The following is a 27,116-nucleotide window of genomic DNA, read 5'->3' on the forward strand; positions in this document are numbered from 1 at the left end:
CCACGTTCTGTCTCTCTCCCTTCTAAACAGGGGTGTTACATTAGTCATTTTCCAGTCCTTTCCTATTCTTTGCCACATTACGTGCTTTTTTATCTTTTGCTTTTATGCTGTCCCTGACTTCCCTTGTCATCATGGCTGCCTCATCCTCCCCTCCATATGATTCTTCTTCTATTGGGATGCATACCTGCTGTGCCTCTCAAATTGCCCCCAGAAGTGCTTGCAATGCCTTACTGTCTTCTTTTCCAGTCAGCTCTGACCAGCTCTTTCCTCATGTCTTTGTAGATATCTTTATTCAATTGTAACACCGTTGCATTTGATTCCAGTTTCTCCTTCTCAAACTGCAGGGTGAATTCTATCAAATTATGGTCACTGCTCCCAAGGAGTTCCTTCACCTTCAGCTCCCTGATCAAGTCTGTGTCATTTTCTTTACATTTTTCTGTGGGATGTGGGTGTTGTTGGCTGGCCAGTATTTATTGTCTGTCTGTAGTTGCCCTTAAGAAGATGTTTTGTGAGCTTCCAGCTTGAACTGCCATGGTCCACCTGCTGTGAGGGAGGGAATCTCAGGATTTTGACCCAGGAACTGTGAAGGAAAGGTGATATATTTCCACGTGAGGATGGTGAGTAGCTTGGAAAGGAACTTGAAAGAGGTGATGTTCCTGTGCATCTCCTGCCCTTGTCCTTCTAGATGGAAGTGATCGTGGGTTTGGAAAATGCTGTCTTAGCATCTTTGGTGAATTTCTGCAGTGCATCTTGGAGATAGTACACACTGCTACTACTGAGCTTCAGTAGTGGAGGAAGTGGATGCTTGTGGATGTTGTGCCAGTCAAGCAGGCTGCTTTGTCCTGGATGGTGTTAAGTTTCACGAGTGCTGTTGGGGCTGCATTCATCCAGGCAAGTGGGGAATATTCCATCACAGTCCTGATTAGTACCTTGTAGATGATGGAGAGGCTTTGGAGAGTCAGGTGGGAGTTGCTCGTCGTAGTATGCCTAGCCTGTGATGCACCTGTAGCCACTGCGTTTATAAGATGAATCCAGTTGAGTTTCTGGTCAATGATAACCCCCAAGATGTTAATAGTGGGGGATTCAGTGATGGTAACACCGTGGTTGGATTGTCACTTATTGGTTATGGTCACAGTCTCGCATTTGGGTGGAATGAATGTTACTTGCCACTTGTCAGTCCAAGCCCTGGATATTGTCCAGATCTTGTTGCATTTGAATGTGGACCACTTCAGACTCTGAGAAGTCGCAAATGGTGAACATCGTGCAACCATTGGCGAATTTCCCCGACCTCTGACCTTATGATGGAGGAAAGGTCATTGATGAATCAGCTGGAGATGTTGGACCGGGATGAGTACCCTGAGGAACTCCTGCAGAGATGTCCTGGAGCTGATAAGAAATACTTCTAACAATGAATACCATCTTCTAATGTGTCAGGTATGAATCCAGCCACTAGAGAGTTTGCTCCCGATATCCTTTGATTCCAGTTTTGCTCGGGCTCCTTGATCCTACATTTGGTCGAATGCAGCCTTGATGTCAAGGGCTGTCACACTCACCTCACCTCTGGAATTTAGCTCTTTTATCCATGTTTGAATCAAGTCTGTTATGAAATCAGGAGCTGAGTGGCCCTGGCAGAACCCAACTGGCCGTCACCAAGCAGTTTATTGCTGAGCAGCACTGCTCAATAGCATTATTTTTGACACCTTCCATCACTTTACAGATGATCGAGAACAGACTGATTGAGCAGTAATTGGCAGGGTTGGTTTCTTGCTTTTCATGTACTAGTTCGATTTTTCACATTGTCAGGTCAATGCCAGTGTTGTCACTGTACTGGAGCAGCTTCGCGAGGGGAGCAGCATGTTCTGGAGCACAAGTCTTCAGTACTATTGCCGGAATATTGTCAGGGCCTGTAACTTTTGCAGTATCAAGTGTCTCCAACCCTTTCTTGATATCACGTGGAGTAAATCGAATTGGCTGAAGACTAGTATCTGTGGTGCTAGGGACACTGGAGGAGGCCAAAATGGATCATCCACACAGCACTTCGGGCTGAAGATTGCTGCAAAAGCTTTAGCCTCATCTTTTGCATTGATGTGCTGGACTCTTCCGTCATTGAGGATGGGGATATTTATGGAGCTGCATCCTCCTCCAGTCAGTTGTTTAACTGTTCACAACGTAATGTGGCAGGACTGCAGAATTTAGATCTGATCCATTAGTTCTGGGATCGCTTGGCCCTGCCTATCACTTGTTGCTTATGCTGTCTGGCATGCAAGTAGTCTTGTTTCATACCTTCACCAGGTTGACATCTTATTTTAGGTATGCCTGGTGTTGCTCCTGACATGCCCTCGTGCTCTCTCCATTGAACCAGCATTGATCCCTTGGCTTGATGATAATGGTTGATTGAAAGATATGCCAGGCCATGAGATTACAGATTGTGCTGGAGTACAATTCTGCTGTTGATGACCCACAGCACCTCGTGGATGCCCAGTCTTGAGGTCAAGTATGTTTTTCCCTCTTATTGGTTCCATCACCACCTGCTGCTTGTGCAGTCCAGCAGCTATGTTCTTTAAGACCCAACCAGCTCGATCTGTCGTGCTGCTGCCGACCCACTGTTGGCGGTGGACATTGAAATCCCCTACCCAGAGTACATTATGTACCCTAGCCATCCTCAGTGCTTCCTCTAAGTATTGTTCAAATGGCCTGACATATCTTCCAATCAACCATTACCACCAAGCCTGCTGAGGGAGGATGTTATGTGGAAATCAGCAGTCGGCTTCCTTGCCCATGTTTAACCTGAAGCCATGAGGCTTCATGGGGCCTGGTGTCAACATTGAGGACACCCAGGGCAACTCCCTCCTGACTGTATATCATTGTGCCACCTCCTCTACTTGGTCTGTCCTGCTGGCGGGGATGCTAATTATGGTGGTGTCTGGGATATTGTCTGTAGGGCATGATTCCATGAGTATGACTTTGTCAGGCTGTTGCTTGACCAGCCTGTAAGGCAGCTCTCTCAATTTTGGCACTAGCCTCCACGTGTTAGTAAGGAGGACTTTACAGGGTTGACAGGGCTGTTTCTGCCGTTATCTTACTTGGTGCCTAGATCAATGCAAGATGATCCATCCAGTTTCATTTCTTTGAGACTTTGTAGCGATTGGCACAACTGAATGATTTCAGAGGGCAGTTGAGAGTCAACCAATTCGAACCTGGGTCCCTGGAACATTATCTGAGTTTCTGGATCAATAGTCTGGTGGTACTACCGCAAGGCCATTGCCTCCCTACTATTACATGTTATTACACGTCACATCCAGAATTGCCTGTTCCGTAGTGGGCTTTACTATAAGCTGCTCCAAAAAACTCTCTCATAGACATTCAATGAATTTCTTTTCCTGAGATCTGCTATCAACCTAATTCCCTCAGTCGATCTGCATGTTCAGGTCCTCCATGATTGTTCTTACAGTTCCTTTATTACATGCCTTTACTGTCTCCTTATTTATTTTCTTCCTCGCGACTCCAATCATGGTCTCTTTTCCTTTGCTGTTCCTGAATTCTGCCCACACAGATTTAATGCCTTCTGACTCTATATCACTTCTTGTTATCAATTTAATTTCCTTTCTATTAAAAAGGCAACCCCACCCCTATTGACCATCTCCCTGTCTTTTCAATGGGATATGGATGTTTAATTTCCAGGCCTAATCCCCTTGCGGCTATGTCTCTGTAATATAACACGACACCCGCTAATTTCAATCTGTTTTACGGCTCATTTACCTTGTTTCCTGTACTGCATGCTCTTAAATACAACATCTCAGTCCTGCATTGGCTACCCCTCTTCTCATAGTTGCCCTATTATCTCCTGTGCCTTAAGTTCGATTCCTAACCCTTTCCATACTGTGTCTTATTACTTGTTCTGGAAATTTCAACCTCTGTTGAGCCACTATTCAGCCCATTGTGGCTGTGCTGATTCTCTGAAAGAATTTAGTCAAATGCAACAGCTGTTCTCCCATCACCCTGATAAACTCTCCTTCTAATATGCATCCAATGGTTTTTTTAAAAACTGCCATTGAATCCATCTCCACCATCCTTGAAAACAATACACTGCAGATCATTTGTTCTCCTAAAATCTCCTGTAGTTCTTTTTGATGTTATCTTCAAGACAAAAAAGATGGGCAATGCTGAAAATAGACTTTGTCTGAAATTAATAGAAGGTGACAAAAATGGTATAGTCGATGAACCAAAGAATGAAGGCCTGTGGGGATGGGGGTTTGGTGCAGAATGTGGAGAAGAAGAGATTCAACACTGGCATTTCAGCCTCACTGTGCTGTTGTCAGTGAATATAATTAATTTGATCAGAAGGTGTATGCTGACAGCAGTGTTTTTGGGCTCTGGATATTGCAATGAAAAGAAATATTTGGAACCTGTGAACATGCCTCGGAACGTGCAGCAGGAAATACAAACAGTGAAAACAGGATGATACAGCAATAATGGTCCCACCAGAAAGCAAAGGTTAACAGGGAGGATGTGTGTGTTGGTGAAAGCAGATTGTAGGTGACGGAAATTGCAAAAGACATTTTGTCAGATATGAAGTAGGTAGGCTCTTACTAACATTGATAATTATGTTGATGTACAGGTATAAGCCAATCAGCTATGATGATCAGTCAGAAGTCTTACAGACAACCAGAAGTAATCCAAATGCCAAAATGAAGGAACGTACAATGGTAAAGAATGTTTTTGAATATGACTTTTACAGAACAATATGCTAAACCTGTTGAAGAGAGAAGTTATCTTTCACTTGTTTTGTTGTGTTAAGTGAAGGCATTTCCTATGCATAGATTTGAAACTCCAACTGTCAGAACCTACCCTTCAGGAGTGATGTATCATTTTTAATAGGTCTGTAATGACTGCTTCTTGCGAGTTGTTCCTTGTAATTGGTAAAATGTACTATTCTCTTGAACTGACCTTTCCTAAATAGGTCTCTAGCATTTAAACTTCTGGGATAAATGCATGAGTAAATAATAATTAATTTTAAATTTATCATTCATGAGATGTGGGCATTGCTGGCTAACTCAGCATTAATTGTCCATTCCCAATTGCCCTGAAAGCAGTTACAGGTCAGTTAATCACATTTCTGTGGGTCTGGATTCACATATGATCTGACCAGGTAAGGGTGGCAGATTTCCTTTCCTGAAGAACACTTGTGAATCATATGGGTTTTTACAAGAATTAACAATAGTTGCATAGTCACCATTAGGCTAACTTTTAATTCCAGATTTTTATTGAATTCAAATTTAATCATTTGTAGGATGGGATTCTAACCCATGTCCCAGCACAATAACCTGGGGTCTGGATTACTAGTTCACTGATACTGCCCGTACATTATCACCTCCCTGAACTCTCAAAAGCTTTGGTTATTTAAAGTGACAGATATTCAACTGGGGGGAGGTTGCAGGAATTGTTAAGAAACACAGAACTCTGTCTCTCTCTCTCTCTCTCTCTCTCTCTCTCCTAGTACAGGAAAATGTACAGGGTTTCAGTATTTTATCTCGCATATTGGTAACTGTTGTTTTCTTCAAATGCTTATAAAAGCATCTGTTATCTTGCCAATTTTACAATTCTTTTCTCTCCTCCTGTTCCCTTTGAAGGTATTGATTCTGTTCCATAGATGTCCTCTGAGCAAGCAGCTATTCCAAATGTATAAGCAAGTTCTGTCATGCTGTGGGAAGTCACAATAAGGATCTGGAAAGTGGCTTATTTTGCTTACCTTTTTTAACTGTGGTATTGGCACCAGTTGTAACATGGAGCTGGTACTTTGGCTGAGGCCAGGTTGTGAAGGGACCTGAGACTTCCTGGTTTATAAACACCTGACTTACCCATTACTTGTATATGCCATACAGACAATGTGATGTCTCCATTCTTGATCTTCCCGTTCTCTCTTCAGGAACAGCATATAGGCTGTGACCTATCAGATGAAGTCGCAGCGCGATTGTACCTGGATGAGGGAGATGCAACAGGATCTGTCAAAATGCCACCCTCTCAAAACTTAAAGGAAAATCTGAGCATCTTAAGTAAAGAACGAAGAGGAGATGTTCCTGAGTTCACTGAGGTACAGTCAAGCTAACATGACAGAGAAGAGAACGACATAAGAAAGAAGGGGAATAGACATAAAATAGATCTGGCTCAGAAATGGTACAATTTAAGAGGAATAAAGTAGCAAAATATACACCAGCTGGTAAAATTAAGAGGGCAAAGAGATTCAGTGATTTGGATAAATAGTTCTTCAGAAGTGTGAAGACTAATTTCACAAAGCTGTATTTTAAAAAAGCATGTAGACAGATTTATATGACAAGTCTCATTGATTTCCACACTATGTGGATTCTTTCAGGCCATTCAGCCTAACCAGGACACACAGGCCCTCTGAAGAGCATCCCAACCAATCCCACCCCCCTACCCTATCCCTGTAACCCTCCATCTCCCATGGCTATTCCACTTAACTTATACATCTGTGAACACTATGGGTAATTTAGCATGGCCAATTTATCTAACCTGCACATCTTTGGACTATGGAAGGAAACCCACACAGACACGGGGAAAACATGCAAACTCCATACAGACAGTCACTTGAGGGTGGAAGTAAACCTGGGTCCATGACGCTGTGAGGCAGCAGTGCTAGCCACTGAGCCACCATGGCCATTTATGAAGTAAGAAGTGATGCTAGGTCATTACAATAATTGGTTTCGAATTTTCTGCTCAGCTTGGGAAGCATTCATTCAACAAGGAGACTGCAGTTGTGGAGAAGATGCAAAGGAGAAGAAATAAGATGATCCTAATGATGAGAGCTTTTAATTACAAGAGTTAAACTGTGTGACCCTTTTCATTAAAGCAAGCTGGACTGAGAGGACTTCTAACGCAACAAGGTTTTTGAAAAAGTAAATCAGAAGATGCTACAGTAATCATTTGTGACCAGTTAGGTAGAGTTTTGCTGTGGTACATAAGACTTGAACTTTGAAGTGGTGCACAAACAAAGCAGATATTACGTGAGAAAAAATTTTCACCAAGCAAGAAGCTAAGGTATGGAATATGCTGTCTGGGAATGTGGTGGAGGCAGTTTCAATTGATGCATTGGATAATTATTTGAATAGAAATGATGTGTAGGTATATGGGAAAAGGCAAGAGATTAGCACTAGGTAATATAACTAGTGCAGGCATGATGGTCCAAATAACCACCTCCTGTACTGTCACAATTTTGTGATTCACTGGCAGTTATATTTTCTCAAATCCTGCCACAAGATCCTCATGCAAACTTACTGCTTGCTGCGCCCTGTCGCTGTGATCCAGCCTTGTTAAAATACTTACATTGGCACACTCAGACATGGTTTAGCCCGATTATGTTTTCCACAGCTGCTGAGTGACTTGCTGTTTACTTATAACACTTGCAGCGTTATGTTTTGTGCCCTTGATAATTTATGATCTTCCATTACAGAGAATGGTGGAGGAGGTAAGAAAGGCACTTGACTATGGAGAACCTGAAGAAGTACTTAGCACTGGGTTTAAACTGAGGATAACACGAAAGGACATCAGCACTTTGTGTAATTACAACTGGCTGAATGATGAGGTACAGATGCCTTTTATGTTTTTATTATTATTATCATGTATTTTGTGCGCACATTGATCTTCCCCACCCACCCCACCACTTTTCTCCAACCTCGTGGAAGTTCCTAATCTTACGAGTGTATTCTTCCACCTGCTTTCTGGTGCCTTGCACATGAGGCTCTTCTTCATATTATTGTCCAAATGGTATACTGCCAGCAGGAGGCTCTGTATGCCTAGTCTTGATCGACTTGTGTTGTCATTTAGACTAGTTTCCTGGGCTACCGGAACCTGCTTTCTTCCAGTTTTTCATGGTTTCCTCTTAACTCAGCACATTCTGCTTTCACTATTCACTCAAGATGCTGTTCAGTTGGCAGTTTTCAATACTATTTTTGGTGGGGCATTTTGGTTATCATTTCTTCTGATTGTGTGAAAAGGCACAAAAATAAAGTCAGTTTTAAGGACATCAACAAATTTCTATTTATCAAGTGCCTTTGCCATATTAGTGTTACAATAAAACATTATGAAATGGTCAGTTAAAAACAAAAATACTGCAAATGTAAGGAAACAACATGACAAGTATTGGTGACAGCTTTTCAAAGGAGGTGGAAATGGGACACTCATGTCCCGCAGCATTTGGGTCTGAGTTGACTTTGTTCTGAGAGAGAGTGTAATCACCTAACCCAATGATGTGCTTGCAGATTGACCTAGAAATAGTGACCTTGCTCCCTCTAATTGAGACAACAAAAGGGGAGACTGGAAAGAGGTATCGGTAACTTAGCAACAGATCATTACCAAAATAGGCTTGAGATTCTGGAGAACTGCAGATATTTTGGGTTTTGGCCTTAGAGATACATAATAAAATTGCATGTGAGACAGAGTACTGAAAGTAGTAGATGTCCACATTTTGCTTTTTGTGGAAATGTTTAAGCTCTGTGAGTGACAGCAGAATGAATGTGTAAATCAAGGTAAATTCTAAGTGGTTAATAAAGCATACAGAATCCTCAGCTTTATTAATTGGGGTGAGAGATAATGTTAAATTTATATAAGACTCTTGTTAGACCTCAACTGGAGTAGTATATGTAATTCTGAGAGTCATTACAGGAAAGATGTGAATGCATTGGAGACAGTTTGATAGCAGTTTACATGAATGGTTCAAGGGATGAGGAACTTGTCAGTTTTCAGGATAGATTAGAAAAGTTGGAATTTTTCTCTTGATGAGAAAGCGCCTGAGAGAAAATTTGATAGGGGTTTTCAAAATCATAAGTGGGCTGATAACGTGTTCTCGCTTTAAATCTGTCCTCTTAAAAGTGCAAAAGAAGCAAAGGTGAATCGAGGGAAAACCTTTTCACTTAGAGGTTGTTTCTATATTGAAATAATTCCACGGGGGCCAGTTAAATGACACCAAGCGACCCCTTATTTACATGGGCACAGTATGTGGACTCTCACTAGCTAGCTCACAGCCTGTCCCTGGAGTGAGGAAAATCCTGAATCTCTGTCAGCCAGGGCTCCAATTGGGAGTGTTAACTTGGGTCAAATCAGGGAACTCCTACTCAATGAGGTCCAGCTGGTCAACCTCATCCCAGTTGCTACATCCTCCTCCCATAATTCTGGGGATGTTGACCTATTCCTTTTCTTGTAGTTTTTCCTGGGACGCTTTTGCCCCAGGTCTGGTTCCTCCAACTCTGATTTGGACAAGGACAGAGTGTATTGGACTGGAGCCTATCTCTTGTGCCTAAAGCATCTTGGGAGAGATTCCTCTTCTTCTACAGGTGGTAATAATATTAAGGCCATGACATCAGCTACATCCATCTCAGACTCTGAAGTTTTGTAGACGTTTGTTGGAGGGGAGAACCCAGGGTTTCTGATGGCCTTCCTGGCTGTTCTGAGGGGTATGTTTTATTGCTGCACCATTTGCAAGCTTGCAGCTTTCATATGATCCATATGTTGGTTCAGGTAGGTGAGATGATCCTGAACTTTGTACGTTACAAGACCTGGTCTTGTGTCATACTTGCCTTGTACCCATGTGAGACCATATCCATGGTTCAGACACCAAATTTCGTCCCCTGAAATAAACCGTCTCTCTCATTTCAACAAGCCTTGTGTCTGGCATTGGCATTCCTGATGCTGTTTCGCCCTCCACCCTCAAGTCCGAGAATCAGGTTCAACCTGATATGGAGTCTTCTCCCCACCAGTCACTCTGCTCAAGCTATCCCTGTAGGTGCATGACAGGAGGCCCTATAATCAAACTGGGACCAGGACAGTTTGGTATTGAGTGAAGCTGAAGGGATGGTTTGGAGCTGTCTGAACAGATCGAATGGCATTCAACTTTAGGAAGTTTTCTAAACCCTTGCTGGGAAATGACGTTCCTTGTGGGAGTCCATGTTTTTCAAAGAATGTTTGCAGCTTTTCAGTTATCATTCCTGACTTTGAATGAACTCTGTGCATGTCCAACCACTTTGAATGGGCATCCACAATGACCAAGAACATTGAACCCTTGAAAGAACCAGCATAGACAGTATAACTGGGGTTTACCCTGAAATCTGGGGACGCTCTTGGCCATATTTTTTGTCCTTGTTGGCACTATGCACATCAATGCGGCCAAAACAGCATCAATCCTGGCCGCCAGACGTAACTTCTCGCCAACATCTTCATTTTGGAGACCCCTGGATGGCCCTGGTGGATTTCAGCCAGTATCTGGCGGTGACCTTTACTCAGGATAATCACTCTTACTCCGATAAGACTGTGCCAACCTCTATGGTGATCTGATCCTGCCAGGTTAGAAAGGTTTCAGTTCTAGTTGTGATGGCCCTCTTGTTTCCCCATTACCACTAATTGTTTTATTTTGGCCAGGATGAGATCTTTGTGTCCATAGTCAGATGAAGTCAGCAGTGAAGGGTGCCCTGAAAGTTTAACACCAGAACGGACCATTGGTGGCATATTTGTCAATGGCTTCCCAGATGGTGTTCAAACTTGTATTTATATGCACTGAGAACAAGGCCCACTGCTGAATTCGACTAGAAACTATGGGTGGCATGGCCTTATCTTCTTTAAGAAGCCGAAGCAGGGATTTGTGGTCTGTTGCTGTTAAAAATTTACGTCCATAAAGATATTGGTGAAACTTTCTCTCACTGAAGATGACCACTAAACCTACCTTCTCTATCTTGATGGATTTGTGTTTGGCATCAGCTAAAGTTGGGCGGCATACACTATTGGGCCTTCTCTGTCCAAGTTGTCTATGTGCTCCTTACTGGTCTTACATGTTATTAGCACATTAAGATAAAGGCGACCTGGGGTAGACCTTGTAAAATGTTCTCCATCATCCACTGGAAAAGGGTGCAAGGGTTCTATGTTCTGTTCTATGTTCTATGTCTAAGCTGACGATACCCCAAATGCAAACTCTAATGGGTATTAAATGCAGCATCCATTCACAATCGCAGGTACACATGGTTCATGTCTCGCTTCATTTTAAACAGACCCCTTGCCAATTTTTGTGAGCAAGTCCTCTCTGCGAGGGATTGGATATTTATCCAGCTGCAAGAAGCTGTTTACCGTTTGCTTAAAATCCCCGCAAAGGTGAAACAACCCAGGCTTCACAACCGCTGCAAACGGTGCTGCCCAATCTGCAAACTGCATTGGTTTGTCCATTCCTTCACTTTCCAGCCTCCTGATTTCTGTCTCTACGTTTCCCCACAAGGCAAATGGCATGGGGCAGGCCTTGCAGAATAGTGGAATTACTTCCTGGTCAACATGTAAAGTGAGGGTGGCTCCTTTGATAGTCCGTAGACCTCCCTGAAAAACTTCCAGGTTACTTAATTATGACTTCACTCAGGTAACCAATTTCTAATCGAAAAATGTGGAGCCAATCAAGTTGAATCTTTCTCAACCAATTTTTCCCCATCAAGCTTAGGCCTGAGCCTTTTACTACTAATCAGTGGTAACTGCACCAACTGCTTCTCATAGGAGATCAGAACCAGAGTTGAACCCTTAATCTGTAATGGTTCCCTGGTAAGTGTTCTCTGTCTGACCAAGATATTGCACAAACGTAAGGGTTGGATTCCAGAGCGAGTCTTGTTAAAGACTGATTCTCCTTTCACTGATATAGTGCACTGATATCGACCTCCATTAGAAGTAGGCGACCATTTAAGCAGACATTTATTTTTATTTTTTCTGATTTAGATGTTGCTAAGCAATTTATCTGTTCCAAACCACGTACAGGTGGACTTTCCAGGGTGTGCACTGTCCTGGATACCTGCCTATGAATTCTCTTCCTCAAGCCAGGCCTTGTAAGACTCCTTTGCTGTTTCAATTCCCCATTCTACCAGCAACTACAGTAGCTCGTCAGCCCGGATCCTGAAGAACATTTTAGCCATTTGGGTGAGGCTCATCTTTGTTTTGAGGTTTTACTGTGGGCTGATCTAGGGTCCCTCTGCCCAGGATATGTCCTGCATGAGCCAATGCAATTGCCTACACTCAAATGGTGTTCCAAGTCCAGACCGACAGATGAGTATGTCTGTTTCCATCAGAATACCCCGGAGTGCTCATACACTACTTGCTGCATTTTCTAATGACAAAGCCAGTTGTAGTGCCTGTTTGAAGTCCGGTTGGGCTTCAGCTCGTAGCTACTTTTGTCATGGCTACATCATTAATCCCATATACCAACAGCCTCTCAGCATTTCATTCAGGGTTAACCCTGAATCATACATCTCTGTCAGTCATCTTAACCTCGTCAAAAATCCCAGTACAGATTACCCTGGTTCTTGAACTGCAGAATAAAACCTATAGCATCTCAGAAATAGAGGAGGCTCGAGTTCGGAATATTCCTCAACTAACCGCAGAAAGTGCTACACTTGCCTCCACAAACCCTCCCTCACCCCCACACCAGGCCCCAAGAAGACTTTCCACATCAAGCAGATATTCACTGCCTATCTGCTGATGTGGTATACTGCATCTGCTGTACCCGTTGTGACCACCTCTACATCGGGGAAACCAAGCGGAGGCTTGGGGACCGCTTTGCAGAACACCTACGCTCGGTACACAATAAGCAACTGCACCTCCCAGTCGTGAACCATTTCAACCCGCCCCTCCAATTCCTTAGATGACATGTCCATCCTGGGCCTCCTGCAGTGCCCCAACGATGCCACCCGAAGGTTGCAGGAACACCAACTCATAACCCACTTGGGAACCCTGCAGCCCTATGGTATCAATGTGGATTTCACAAGCTTCAAAATCTCCCCTCCCCCCACTGTGTCCCAAAACCAGCCCAGATCATCCTTGCCTCCCTAACCTGTTCTTCCTCCCACCTCAAGCCGCACCTCCACATCCTACCTACTAACCGCATCCCGCCCCCTCGACCTGCCCATCCTCCACGGACTGACCTATCCCCTCCCTACCTCCCCACCTACACTCACCTCAACCGGCTCCATCCCCACCCCTTTAACCTAGTGAGTTTTGAGAAGATTTGAAGCTTCGTCGGAGGCTCACTGATGATGTTACCTAGAATGGTGACGAAATGTCTGAAAACGAACCTTCCAGCTCAGCGAGCAAACTCACATCCCCTCCACCTATCTTCTCCTCTATCCATCTTCGACCTGCCTCCCCGTCTCTCCCTATTTATTTCAGAAGCCTCTCCCCCTCCCTGTTTTCTGATGATGGGTCAAGGCCCGAAACGTCAGCCTTCATGCTCCTAAGATGCTGCTTGGCTTGCTATTTTCATCCAGCTCTCCACTTTGTTATCTCGGATTCTCCAGCATCTGCAGTTCTCTGCATCAGCTCTTGAAAGGTTTTAGTATCTGGTGCCTCAAGAAAAGTTAGGCTTCTAATAACTGAAAATGTTCTGGGTCCCCAGCATGCAAAAGAATTCTTTGTTGCTTTTCATCTGCTCCAATGCCATTCACACAGAATAATTAACACATTCTTTCCACATACTGCGCCCAGTTTCAACAGCAGGATTGAACGTGTCATGCTTCCCACATGCCAGAAATCCTTACCTCAAATCAAAGACAACTGTTGCAAGCAAATTTTCTTCAGGAGTGTGAGATAACGTGGTGAAGCTGAATGAACACAGCAGGCCAAGCAGCATCAGAGGAGCAGGAAGGCTGACGTTTCAGGTCTAGACCCTTCTTCAGAAAAGAGGGAGGGGAATGTGATTCTGAAATAAACAGGGAGAGAGGGGGAGGCAGATAGAAGATGGATAAAGGAGAAGATAGAGTGAGAGGAGACAAACAGGTCAAAGAGGCAGGGTTAGAGCCGCTGAAGGTGAATGTAGTAGGGGAGTCCGGGAGGGATAGATCGGTCGAGGAAGGACGGACAGGTCAAGGAGGCAGACGGGGTTAGTGGATAGGAGATGGGAATGGGGCTTGGGCTTGAGGTGGGAAGAAAGGATAGGTGAGAGGAAGAACAGGTTAGGGAGGCAGGGATGAGCTGGGCCGGCTTTGGGAAGCTATCGGGGGAGGGGAGATTTTGAAGCTTGTAAAATCCAAATTGATACCTGTGGGCTGCAGGGTTCCCAAGCGGAATATGAGATGCTGTTCCTGCATCTTTCGGGTGGTGTCGTTGTGGCAATGCAGGAGGTCCAGGATGGACATGTCGTCCGAGTAGTGGTAGGGGGGAGGTTGAAACGGTTCGTGACTGGGAGGTGTAGTTGGTTGTTGCGAACTGAGCGTAGGTGTTCTCCAAGCCTCCACTTGGTTTCCCTGATGTGGAGGAGGCCACAACGGGAACAGCGGGTACAGTATATCACATTAGCAGATATGCGGGTGAACATCTGTTTGATGTGGAAGGTCTTCTTAGAGCCTGGGATGTGGTTGAGGGGGGAGGTATAGGGGCAGGTGTAGGACTTGCTTCGGTTGCAGGGGAAAGTGCCGGGGGTGGTGGGGCTGGAGGGGAGGGGAGTGGGGACCGGACAAGGGAGTAACGGAGAGAGTGGTCCCTCCGGAAAGCACATAAGGGTGGGGATGGAAAAATGTCTTTGATAGTGGGGTCAGATTGCAGATGGCGGAGATGTCGGAGGATGATGCATTGGAGTTGGAGGTTGTTGGGGTGGTACGTGAGGACAAGGGGGATTCTGTTTTGATTATTATTGCAGGTAAGGGTTGTGAGGAATGAGTTGCGGGAACTGCGGGAGACACGGGCATTTTCGATCTCTGTGGAGGGGAAGTTGTGGTTTTTGAGAAAGAGGATATCTGGGATGTCTGGGAGTGGATTGCCTCATCTCAGGAGCAGATGTGGCGCAGGCGAAGGAGACGGGAATAGGGGATGATCTTTTTACAGGAAGCTGGGTTAGAGGCGGAGTATTCTGAGTAGTTGTGGGAGTCGGTAGGCTTAAAATGGATGTGTTTCCAGGTGGATGCCAGAAATGGAGACAGAGGGGTCCAGGAAGGAGAGAGGTATCAGAGGTGGTCCAGGTGAACTTAAGGTTGGGGTGGAAAGTGTTAGTGAAGTGGATGAACTGTTCGAGGTCCTCGTGGGAACATGAGGGGGTGCCGAAACAGTCATCAATGTAACCGAGGAAGAGATGGGGGATAGGACCAGTGTAGCTTTGGAAGAGGGATTGTTCCACGTATCATAGGCATAGCTTGGGCCCATGCGGGCACCCATGGCCACCCCCTTTGTCTGTAGGAAGTGGGAGGGATTGAAAGAGAAGTTGTTGAGGGTGAGGACGAGTTTGGCTAAGTGGATGAGGGTGTCAGTGAGGGGGACTGGTTGGGCCTGTGGGACAGGAAGAAGCAGAGTGCCTTCAGGCCATCTGCATTGGGAATGCAAGTGTATAGGGACTGGATGTCCATAGTAAAAATGAGGTGTTGGGGACTGGGTTGGAAGTTCTGGAGGAGGTGGAGAGCGTGGGAGGGGTGTCACGGACATAAGTAGGGAGTTCCTGGACCGAGAGGGAGAAAATGGAGTCGAGATAGGTGGAGATAAGTTCGGTGGGGCAGGAGCAGGCGGAGACAACGGGTCAACCAGGGCAGTCAGGTTTATGGATTTTAGGAAGGTTTCTTCCAAAAACCTGGTCCCCAACACCTCATTTTTGCTGTGGGCGTCCAGTTCCTATGCACCTGCATTCCCCATGCAGATGGCCTAAAAGCCCCCCGCTTCTTTCTGTCCCGCAGGCCCAACCAGCCCTCCTCCACTGACAGCCTTATCTGCTTAGCCAAACTCGTCCTCACCCTCAACAACTTCTCTTTCAATTCCTCCCACTTTCTACAGACAAAAGGGGTGGCCTTGGGTACCGGCATGGGCCCAAGCTGTGCCTGCCTCTTTATCGGATACATGGAACAATTCCATTTCCAAAGCTACACTGGCCCAGTTCCCCCATCTCTTCCTCCGTTTCATTGATGACTGTTTCGGCACCGCCTTGTGCTCCCACGCGGAGCTTGAACAGTTCATCCACTTCACTAATACCGTTCACCTGGACCATCTCTGATACCTCTTTCTCCTTCCTGGACCTCTCTGTCTCCATCTCTGGCATCCACCTGGAAGCTGACATCCATTTTAAGCCTACCGACTCCCACAACTACCCAGAATACTCCTCCCGTCACCCACCTTCCTGTAAAAAGGCCATCCCCTATTCCAAATTCCTTCGCCTCCGCCACATCTGCTCCCAAGATGAGGCATTCCACTCCCAAGCATACCAGATGTCCTCTTTTTTCAAGGACTGCAACTTCCCCTCCACAGTGATCGAAAATGCCCTCGAATGTGTCTCCCACATTTCCCACAACTCATCCCTCACACCCCCTACCCGCACTAATAACCAAAACAGAATCCCCCTCATTCTCACAAACCGCCCCAACAACCTCCAAATCCAACGCATCATCCTCCGACTTTCCATCATCTGCAATCTGACCCCACTACCAAAGACATTTTTCCCTCCCCACCCTTATGTGCTTTCCAGAGAGACCACTCTCTCCATGACTCCCTTGTCTGCTTCACACTCCCCTCCAGCCCTACCACCCCTGGCACTTTTCCCTGCAACTGAAGCAAGTGCTACACCTGCCCCTATACCTCCCGCCTCTCACCCATCCCAGGCCCTAAGAAGACCTTCCACATCAAACAGATAGAACATAGAACATTACAGCACAGTACAGGCCCTTTGGCCCTCGATGTTATGCTGACCAGATGTTCACCTGCACATCTGCTGACGTGATATACTGTACCCGCTGTTCCCGCTGTGGCCTCCTCTACATTGGGGAAAATAAGCGGAGGCTTGGGGACCACTTTGCAGAACACCTACGCTCAGTTCACAACAAACAACTACACCTCCAGGTCACAAACAGTTTCAACTTACCCCCTACCTCTACTCGGACGACATGTCCATCCTGGGCCTCCTGCATTGCCACAACGACACCACCCGAAAGATGCAGGAACAGCATCTTATATTTTGCTTGGGAACCCTGCAGCCCAAGGGTATGAATGTGGACTTCACAAGCTTCAAAATCTCCCGTCCCCTGATCACGTCCCAAAACCAGCCCAGCTGGTCCCCGCCTCCCGAACCATTCCTCCCACCTCAAGCCCCAGCCTCATCTCCTACCCACTAACCTCGTCCTGCCTCCTTGACCTGTCCATCCTTCCTGGACTGAACTATCCCCTCCCGACCTCCCCACCTACATTCACCTTCAGTGGCTCTAACACTGCCTCTTTGACCTGTCTCTCTCCTTTCACCCTATCTTCTCCTTTATCTGTCTTCTATCTACCTCCCTGACCCCTTCCTATTTATTTCAGAACCCCTTTCCCCTTCTCCATTTCTGAAGAAGGGTCTTGACCGAAAACGTCAGTTTTCTTGCTCCTCTGATGCTGCTTGGCCTGTTATGTTTATCCAGCTACCCACCGTGTTATCTCAGATTCTCCAGCATTGGCAGTTCCTGCTATCTCTTTCTTCAGGTGTATAATGTTTTTCCTCGTGGCTACTAAAATAACTGAACGGGGCCGGTATCCCATCACCAAGTCACCCTTTATTTACACATGCGTAGTACATAGACTCTGACCAGCTAGCTCAGAGCCAGTCCCTGGAATAAGGGGAATCTCTGAAACTTCTGTTTGTATCTGCCAGGACTCCCTGATTAGGGTTGTTAACCTTGGCCAATCAGGGAGCTCATAATGAGATCCACCTTGCCAACCTTGTTCCAATCACTACAGGTATGAATTGCACTGCCTCAAGTTAAGGTGGAGGCAAGTTCAGTCGAAGCATTCAAGAAAACATTGGATAATTATTTGGATAAAAATAAAGTGTAGGAGTTTGGGGATAAAATAGGAGATTGGTAATAGCTAATAATGCTCATTTGAAGAGCCGGTGCATTATTGGCAGGTTGAATGATCTCCTTCTGCATCTTAATCTGTGATTCTCTGATATTCTCTGAATCTTGGGATGTGCCAGATTGCAATACTCAGTCATGGATTGCCCCTTGCACTGAAAGACCAACAAATTTTGAGCAGATCAGAGTTCTTTTTATTGAGCTGATGGTGCTCCAGCAGTAAGTGATGTTTAGTTCAACGTGTCTCTCTGGGAACAGCCAAGGAACAGAAGCTTGTCTTCATAAGATATCAAGCCTTGAATGTGGCACAGGGCTCCCACCAGCTCTCACCACGTATATAGAACTCCCTTCAACTGCCGAACCAATGCTATAGACGAAATTCGGCCCTCAAGTGTAAAACCCAGACATCTATGAATGGACCTAGATAACGTATTAGTGGTCTGTATGATCATTGGGACTGTTGTAAAGTTGAATTTTTTCAAAGTATTTTTTAACTCAGCATCAACACATGCTGAGTTACCAGATATCCAGAGTAATATGAACAATCTCTGCAGCATTGTTATGATCGACTAATTTGTTATAAATCAGAATAGAGCCTGAGGCTATTCTGTGTAAATGACTGTTAATATCAATCTAACTGAATAAATAAGTGGTGAATAAACATTCAACAAAACCTGGTTTCAATTTAAAGCAAATGATTTCCTTAACAAGAATTTATTTCATAAAATGCAGTGGTTTTCTAAATAAATCCTCTGTACATTACAGTGTTAGGCTATAAGTTGTAGAAGCAGAAGTGGTCCTTTCAGAGTTTATTCTATTGTTGAATGAGATCATGGCCAATCTGATAAGCATCAACTCCACTTTCCTGCCTTTGCCCTGTAATCTTTCATTCCTTTACAGATTAAAAAATCTGTCTAAGTCAGCCTTGAATATACTTAATGAGGGCCAAAAGAACCGTGGATGCTGTAAATCAGGAACAGTTCTGAGGAAGGGTCACCGGACCTGAAACGTTAACTCTTTTTTCTCCTACACAGATGCTGCCAGACCTCCTGAGCTTTTCCAGCAACTTTGTTCTTGATACTTAATGAGGGCCTTGACAGACCTCAGTGGTAAAGAATTCCACAGCCTCACTAATCTCAGAGAAGAAATTCCTCCTTTTCTTTGTCTGAAATGGGTGACCCCTTACTCTGAGATTATGCCCTCTAGCCCTGGAAACAACTGATCCATTGTATGTTTCAACAAGGTCTTCTCTCATGCTTCTAAGTTTGATATAATACAAAGCCAAACTTCTCGATTTCTTCTGGACTGCTTCCAGTGCCAGTAAATCTTTTCTTAGATAAGGGGACCAAAACTCTGACTATTCTCTGTGTGGACTAACTTGTGCTTTGTATAGTTTTAGCCTGATCTTCTTATTTTTAAACTCCAATTTCCTTTGAAATAATGGCTAAAACTCCATATGCCTTTCCTATTACCTGCTGAACTTGATGCTAGCATTTTGTCATTTTTACTGAAAGACTCCCTTTGTGTTGCAGCTTTCTGCAATATTTCTCCAGATTAAATAATTTTCAGCTCCTCAATTCTACCGACTGTAGTATAAAACCTCGCATTTTCCCACACTATATTCCATGTGCTAAGTTTTTGCCACTCATTTAACTTGCCTATGTCCCTCTGCAGAGTCTTTGTTTCATCCTTGCCACTTGCCTTCCCATGATTTTTGAGTCATGTGCAAACGTGGTGATATCCCTCGTATAACTTCCCACATCCAAGTCATTAGTATATGCTGTAAATAATTGTGGCCCCAGCACTCATCCCTGTGACATTGGTTAGAGTTGCCATCTTCAAAATGTCCCCTTTATTCCAAATCTTTGTCTTCTGTAAGCTTGCTAAACCTCGAGCCATGCAAATTTGTTACCCACAATACCATGGGTTAGGTAGCCTAATGTGCAGTGCCTTATTGAGCACTTTATGGAAAGCTAAGTACATCACATGTAAAGGTATCCAAGATTATATCTTGCTGTCATATCTATTCCATCTCAGACTAACAACACTTCACCACTACCCTTTCTTCCCTGCCTGTCCTCTTGTGAAGTCACATAGACCTACATATTTCGTTCTCAGCTTTGATCTCCTTGTAACCATGTCTCTGTAATGGCTATAAGAACATATAACATTAACATCTTGTTGTGTTGTTAATTCATTTGTTTTGTTCCAAATGCATTGTGCATTCAAGTAAAGAGCCAATAATTGGTCTTTTTACCACTTTTCCCTCCTTTTGACCAGTGTTTCCTCTGTGCTGTGTGTGCAAGCAGCCACTTTGATTCCAGGACACTGTGCCATGCAGCCTGTATGAAAATTTAAGGGAAAAATGCCTGTGATCATTTCTACTGCTGTTGCCCTATGTTTGCACACACTGCCCCTTCCTGTCCCACTCTGGGACAGTAAAATAGATCCCCTGCAAAGCTGCAGTGTCCTGTTGATTTGTAAGTCTTTGTCTCCCCACTCCCAAACCCTCCCTTCTCTCACGACTTTAAAGCCCTCTCTGCCGTTCTCATTGTTTGTTTCATCAGAACACAGGTCCTAGGACAGTTCAAATGAAGCTTGTCTGAAGTGAAGCTCTGTTCTACTTCAGTTCTCTGCCCCATAAACTGAAAGACATTCCACCGAGACCGATCTTTGAGACATGGATTCAATTCCTTCACTTTATTAACCTCGTGCCACTACCCTCTCCAGCAATGTATTCCAAGCCCCTTCAACTCTCTGAGTTAAGAACCAACCTCTGACCTCTCCCCAAGATCTACCTCAGCTCACTTTACAACTATGCCCCCTCGTAATAGCTACCTCCACCCTAGGAAAAAGTCTCTGGCTGTCCATTCTATCTATACCTCTGATCATTTTGTACACCTCTGTCGTCACCTCTCATCCTTTGTCATTCCAAAGAGCAAAGCACTTTCTTCGTAAGACCTTCTCACCATTCCAGGCAGCATCCTGTTAAATCTCCTCTGCACTTTTTCCAACATTGCCACATCTTTCCTGTAATGAGGCGACCGTAACTGGACATAATACTCCAGATGTGGCTGAGCCAGAATTTTGTATAGCTGGAGCATTTTTGTAGCAGCAGTGGGAGCAGTGAGATCAAGGAGCAGGGGGCTGCTGGAAAGGTAAGTTAATCCTTTAAAATCTTACCTTAGGAATAGGTGGAGCACGCACTGAACAGGACCAGACACGGGATGGCTGAGTAAGTAAGCTAATGTATTTGGGCAGTTGCTTTACCCGAAACACTACTTCGGTAGTGTCTCCCACCCATCCTCCTCCTCTAACCAAAAAAAAGGGTTCTGAGTGCCGATTTGGTAAGGTTACTAGTTTCTTTTTCAATAGTCTGTTTGGGAATTAAGAACGGTGGGAATGGATGTTAGGGCGGTTGCATGCTCCTCCTGTAGAATGTGGGAAGTAAGGGTCACCACTAGTGTCCCCACTGACTTCATCTGCAGGAAGTGCACCCAGTTCCAGCTAGTTGGAAACCATGTTAGGGAGCTGGAGCTGGATGAACTTCGGATCATTCGGGAGGCTGAGGGAGTTAATTGAGAGGAATTACAGGCATGTAGTCACACTTCAGGTACAGGAAGAAGGTAGATGTGTTACAGTCAGGGGACAGAAAGGGAACAGATACTCAGTGCAGGGATCCCATGTGGCCGTTGCCCTCAATAACAAGTATACCGTTTTGGATTCTGTTGGGTGGAATGACTTGCCAGTGGTAAGCCGTGGGATACAGGTCTCTGGCATAGAGTCTGTCCCTGTTGCTCGGAAGGGAAGTGGGGAGAGGAGGAGAGCATTAGTCATTGGGGACTCCACAGTTAGGGGGACAGATAGGAGATTCTGTGGGAACGAGAGAGAATCACAGTTGGTGTGTTGCCTCCCAGGTGCCAGGGTCCATGATGACTCGGATTGTGTTTTTGAGATCCTTAGGGCCACTCCCTTAAGTCGTGCCTTAGGCACCAATGACATAGATAGGAAAAGGGATGGGGATGTAAGGCAGAAATTTAATGAGCTAAGGTGGAAGCTTAGATCTAGAACAAGCAGAGTTGTTATCTCTGGTTTGTTACCCGTGCTAGCGAGGCGAGGAATAGGAAGAGAGAGCAGTTGAACACATGGCTACAGGGATGGTGCAGGAGGGAGAGATTCAGATACCTAGATAATTGGGGCTCATTCTGGTGTAGGTGGGACCTCTACAAACGGGATGGTCTATACCTGAACCAGAAGGGTACCAATACCCTGGGGGGGATATTTGCTAATCTCTTCGGGAGGGTTGAAACTAATTCAGCAGGGGGATGGAAACCTTAATTGTAGCTCCAGTGTACATGAGGTTGAGAGTAGTGAGGTCATGAATAAGGTTTCAAGGTCGCAGGACTGCACCAGCAGGCAGCAAGGTGGTTTGAAGTGTGTCGACTTCAGCACCAGGAGCATCCAGAATAAAGTAGATAAACTTGCAGCATAGCTTCGTACCTGGGACTTTGACGTTATGGCTATTGCAGAGATATGGATAGAGCAGGGACAGGAATGGTTATTGCAGGTTCTGGGATTCAGATGTTTCAGTAAGATCAGGGAAGGTGGTAAAAGAGGTGGAGGTGTGGCATAGTCTGTCAAGGACAGTATTACGGTGGTAGAAAGGATGTTTGATGAGGACTTGTCTACTGAGATATTATGGGCTGAGGTTAGAAACAAGAAAGGAGAGGTCGCCCTTTTGGGAGTTTCCTACAGGCCTCCAAAAAGTTCCAGAGATGTAGAGGAAAGGATTGCGAAGATGATTCTGGATAGGAGCGAAAATAACACCCATAGGTGCTAGCGAGTTTTGAGAAGATTTATAGCTCAGGTTGAGGTTCTGGATGTGAGTTTGCTTGCTGAGCTGAAAGATTAGTTTTCATACCGACAGCCGTGCTGGGGAAGGCAACAGCTGTGCTGACCCCGCTACCGCAGCGCAGACCGACGCCGTGCCGGGCCCGGAGTGGGTGTACGACGCGATGGGGGAATGAGCAGGGCACCGGGAGAAGGTCGAGCGCTCCGACACTGGAGGGCTCTGGAGTCTGCACTTAGGGGGACAGAGAGGAGCGACGTCCTCTGTGACACACCCAGCCGCGATCCCGCCCGGCCAAGGGGCGAGTGTGATTGATTGGAGCGAAAATAACATGGTAGTTGTTGTGGGAGACTTCAACTTTCCAAATATTGACTGGAAACACTACAGTTCGAGTACTTTAGATGGGTCAGTGTTTATCCAATGTGTGCAGGAGTGTTTCCTGACGCAGGATGGAAATGGGCCAACAAGAGGCTTTGGTTCTGGGTAATGAACCAGGCCAGGTGTAAGATTTGGAGGTAGGTGAGCAATTTGGTGATAGAGACCACAATTCGGTTAAGCTTACTTTGACGATGGAAAAGGATAGGTATGTACTGCAGAGCAAGAATTATAGCTGGGCAGAAAGGCAATTATGAGGCGGTTAGGCAAGACTTAGGATGCATATGATGGGGAAGGAAACTGCAGGGGCTGGGCACAATTGAAATGTGGAGCTTGTTCAAGGAACAGCTACTCCATGTCCTTGATAAGTATGTACCTGTCAGGCAGGGAGGAAGTGGTTGAGCGAGGGAACTGTGGTTTACGAAAGAAGTTGAGTCTCTTGTCAAGAGGAAGGTGGAGGCTCATGTAAAGATGAGGGGTGAAGGCTCAGTTAGGGCACTTGAGAGTTACAAGTTAGCCAGGAAGGACCTAAAGAGAGAGCTAAGAAGACCCAAGAGGGGACATGAGAAGTCTTTGGCAGGTAGGATCAAGGAAAGCCCTAAAGTTTTCTATAGGTATGCGAGGAATAAAAGAATGACTAGAATAAGATTAGGGCCAGTCAAGGACAGTAGTGGGAAGTTTTGTTGGAGTCTAAAAAGATGGGAGAGGTGCTAAATGAATATTTTTCTTCAGTATTCACATATGAAAAAGACAGTGTTGTCGAGGAGAATACTGAGATACAGGCTATTAGACAAGACAGGATTGAGGTTCATGAGGAGGTGTTAGCAATTCTGGAAAGTGTGAGAATTGTTAAGTCTCCTTATACTTAAGATGAAATCTATTTATGTAATTTTTATTCTTTTTGTAACTCAAAATGATGCCTGATAGTAGCAACAAAACACTTTTCACTGTATCTTTCTAGATATAGGTGCAACAGTAGGCCATTTTGGCCCTTTGAGCTTACGCCTTCATTCAATATGATCATTCCTGATCATGAAATTTCAGTATCCCATTTCCTTTACTCACAAGGGCTACATCCAGTTCCGTCTAATGAACTGGCCTCAACAGCTTTCTGAGGAACAGGTTCACAACTCTTGAGTGAAGAAATTCTTCCTGTCTCAGTCCTGAACAACTTATTCCTGCAGTGTGACCTTTAATTCTGGACTTCCTCAACATTGGGAACATTCTTCCCGCACCTAGCCTTGTCAGTCTCAAAAGGATTTTCTGTGTTTCTATGAGATCCCCCCCTCATTCTTCTAAATTTCAGTGAGTACAATCTCAGCAGATCCAGTCTTTCTTCACATATCAGTCCTGCTGACAAGTAATTGATAAACATCATAAACTCATCCATGCTGACCAAATTTCCCAGATTAAGCTGATCCCACTTGTCTGCATTTGGCCCATATCCCTCTAAACCTTCCCTCTTCATGTACCTATCCAAGTGTCTTTTAAATATTGTAACTGTACCTGTTTTTATCACTTTCTCTAGCTGTTCATTCCACATATGAACCACCCTCTGTGAGAAAAAAAATACATCTCAGGTCCCAATTCTCCTCTCACTTTAAAGATATGCCCCCTAGTTTTGAACAGCCCCACCTTCTGGAAAAGGTCATAGTTGTTCACCATCTCTGTGGTCCTCATGTTTTTGTAAACTTCTATAAGATCACCAATCAATCTCCAATGCTCCAGTGAAAAATGTCCCAGCCTGACAAGCTTTTCATAACTCAAACCCTCCAGTCCCATAAACATCCTTGTAAATCTTTTCTGAATCCTTCCAATTTAATAATATCCTTGCCATAGCAGGGCAACCAGAACTGTACACATCACTTTTTAAAAATTTATTCATTTAAGGAACAAGGGCATCGCTGGCTAGGCACTGTATATTGCTCATCCCTAATTGCCCAGAGGGAAGTTTGGAGTCAACCATATTGCTTTGGGTCTGGAGTCATGTGTCGGCCAGACCAGGTAAGGATGGTAGTTTCCTTCCCTAAAGTTCATTAGTGAACCAGATTTTTTTTTTATTTCCTGACAATCGTCATTGGATTCATGATTATCATTAGATGCTAAATTCCAGATTTTTTTTATTGAATTCAAATTCCACCATCTGCCATGGCAGGAATTGAACCAGGTCCCCAGAACATTACCTGGGTCTCTGGATTAACAGTCCCATGATAGTACCACTCGGCCATTGCCTCCCCAATACGAAAGTGGCCTCACAAACGTCCTGTACAACCTCAACATAACATCCCAACTCTCATACTCATTGTTTTCTCAGAATTCCTACACTGTGGAGGCAGGCCATCCAGCCCAATGAGTTCACAGAGCATCCCACCCAGACCGAGATCCCTATCCTGTCCATGTAACCCTGCATTTCCCATGGTTAACCCACCTACCCAGCACATTCATGGCCACCATGGGCAATTTAGCATGGCTGGAGAAACTTGGGTTGTTCTCACAGGAACAACGGAGAGTGAGGGTGACCTATTAGAGATCTACAAGATTATGAAGGGCGTGGACAGTCAGAAGCCTTTTCCCAGGGTGGAAGAGTCATTTACTGGGGTGAATAGGTTTAATGTACAAGGGGCGAGATTTAAAGGTAATGTATGAGGCATGTTTTTTAACAAAGGGTGGTGTGTCTGGAACTTGCTGCCATGGGAGGTAGTAGAGGCAGATACAATAGTGACTTTTAAAGGGTGTCTTGATAAATACATGAATAGGATGGGATTAGAGGGATACTGTCCCCGGAAGGGTAGAGGGTTTTAGATGTGACAGGCAGCATATTGGTGCAGGTTTGGAGGGCCAAGGGGCCTGTTCCTGTTCTGTAATTTTCTTTTTTTTGGTTTTTGCTCTTTATTTTCTAAGACCTCCAGCACTTTCTCTTCTGTAATGTGAACTGTTTTTTAAAACATAATTTATTTCCCTGAGCTCTGTAGCTTCCATTTCTTTCTTCACATTAAAAACTGATGCGATATATTAATTTAACATCTCTCCCATCTCCTGAGGTTCAACATAAAGATGACCTCTTTGATCTTTAAGGGGCTGTACTGTTTCACTTGCTGTTTTTGTACTTGCAGAATCTCTCAGGAGTATTCATTCTAGACCCTAACCACTCAAGTTAATGTGCTTCCCCACATCCCATTCCTAATCACTAGCTGCAGTGAGAGCATTTTCTTTATTTCTCCATTCCTTCTTTTGCTCATTACTTTCTGTTCTCTAGCTGGCAAGCTTTCTACCCACAGGAACAGTTTCTCCTCTTCAGTTCTGTCCAGACCCCTCGTTATTTTGAACACCTCTACCAAACCTCCTCTGCACCTTCTCTTTTCTCAGGAAAACAATCCCAGTTTCTCCCATCTCCAATAGGGGCAGCAAGGTGGCTCAGTAGTTAGCACTTCTGTTCACAGTGCCAGGGACCCAGGTTCGACTCCATCCTCAGGTGACTGTCAGTTTGGAGTTTGCACAGTCTCTGTATGTCTGTGTTGGTTTCTGCCAGTTTCCACACTGCTCCAGTTTCCTCCCACACTTCAAAGATGTGCAGGCCATGCTAAATTACCCATAGTGTCCAGGGATGTTCAGATGAGGTGGGTTCGCCATGGGCTTAGGTCCAGGTGAGATATATTTTGGATGGCCAATTTGAGCTCAATGGGACAAATGGCCTGCTTCAACATTGTAGGAATTCTATAATGGATCCATCTGTGATTGAAGTTTCTTATCCTGGAGCCATTCCTGTGAATCTTTTCTGCCTTCTCTGCAATACTACATATCTGTCTACACAGAACTGAACACAATACTCCAACTGAGACCAAGGCAGTGTTTATACTAGTTCATTATAACTTACTTGCTTTTGTACTCTAGCCCTTATTTATAATGTCTAAGATCCTGTATGTTTTACTAAGCACACTGTTGACCAGTCTTGTGCCCTTCAATAATTTGAGCATATGTAAATGTAAGTTCCTCTCCTCATACAAAATGAATCATTTTATAATTCTAACATTAAATTTCATCTGACAAGTGTATATCTGTGTCTGTGTATA

The 27,116-nt window shown here is 44.8% G+C and overlaps 1 protein-coding gene across 1 annotated transcript in view; it reads left to right on the plus strand.

The window, feature by feature from the left end:
• LOC125453895 (sentrin-specific protease 2) overlaps positions 1–27,116 on the plus strand; it is a gene marked incomplete at its 5' end in the record, with an annotated part of 165,131 nt that overhangs the window by 124,886 nt on the left and 13,129 nt on the right. Inside the window, 3 exons of the mRNA XM_048534007.2 lie at positions 4,619–4,706; positions 5,927–6,091; positions 7,469–7,600. Coding sequence (XP_048389964.2) covers positions 4,619–4,706; positions 5,927–6,091; positions 7,469–7,600 — 385 coding nt within the window. The remainder of the gene's footprint in view (positions 1–4,618; positions 4,707–5,926; positions 6,092–7,468; positions 7,601–27,116) is intronic.

Source organism: Stegostoma tigrinum, chromosome 7 (assembly GCF_030684315.1).
Source record: "Stegostoma tigrinum isolate sSteTig4 chromosome 7, sSteTig4.hap1, whole genome shotgun sequence".
Taxonomy (NCBI): Eukaryota; Metazoa; Chordata; class Chondrichthyes; order Orectolobiformes; family Stegostomatidae; genus Stegostoma; species Stegostoma tigrinum.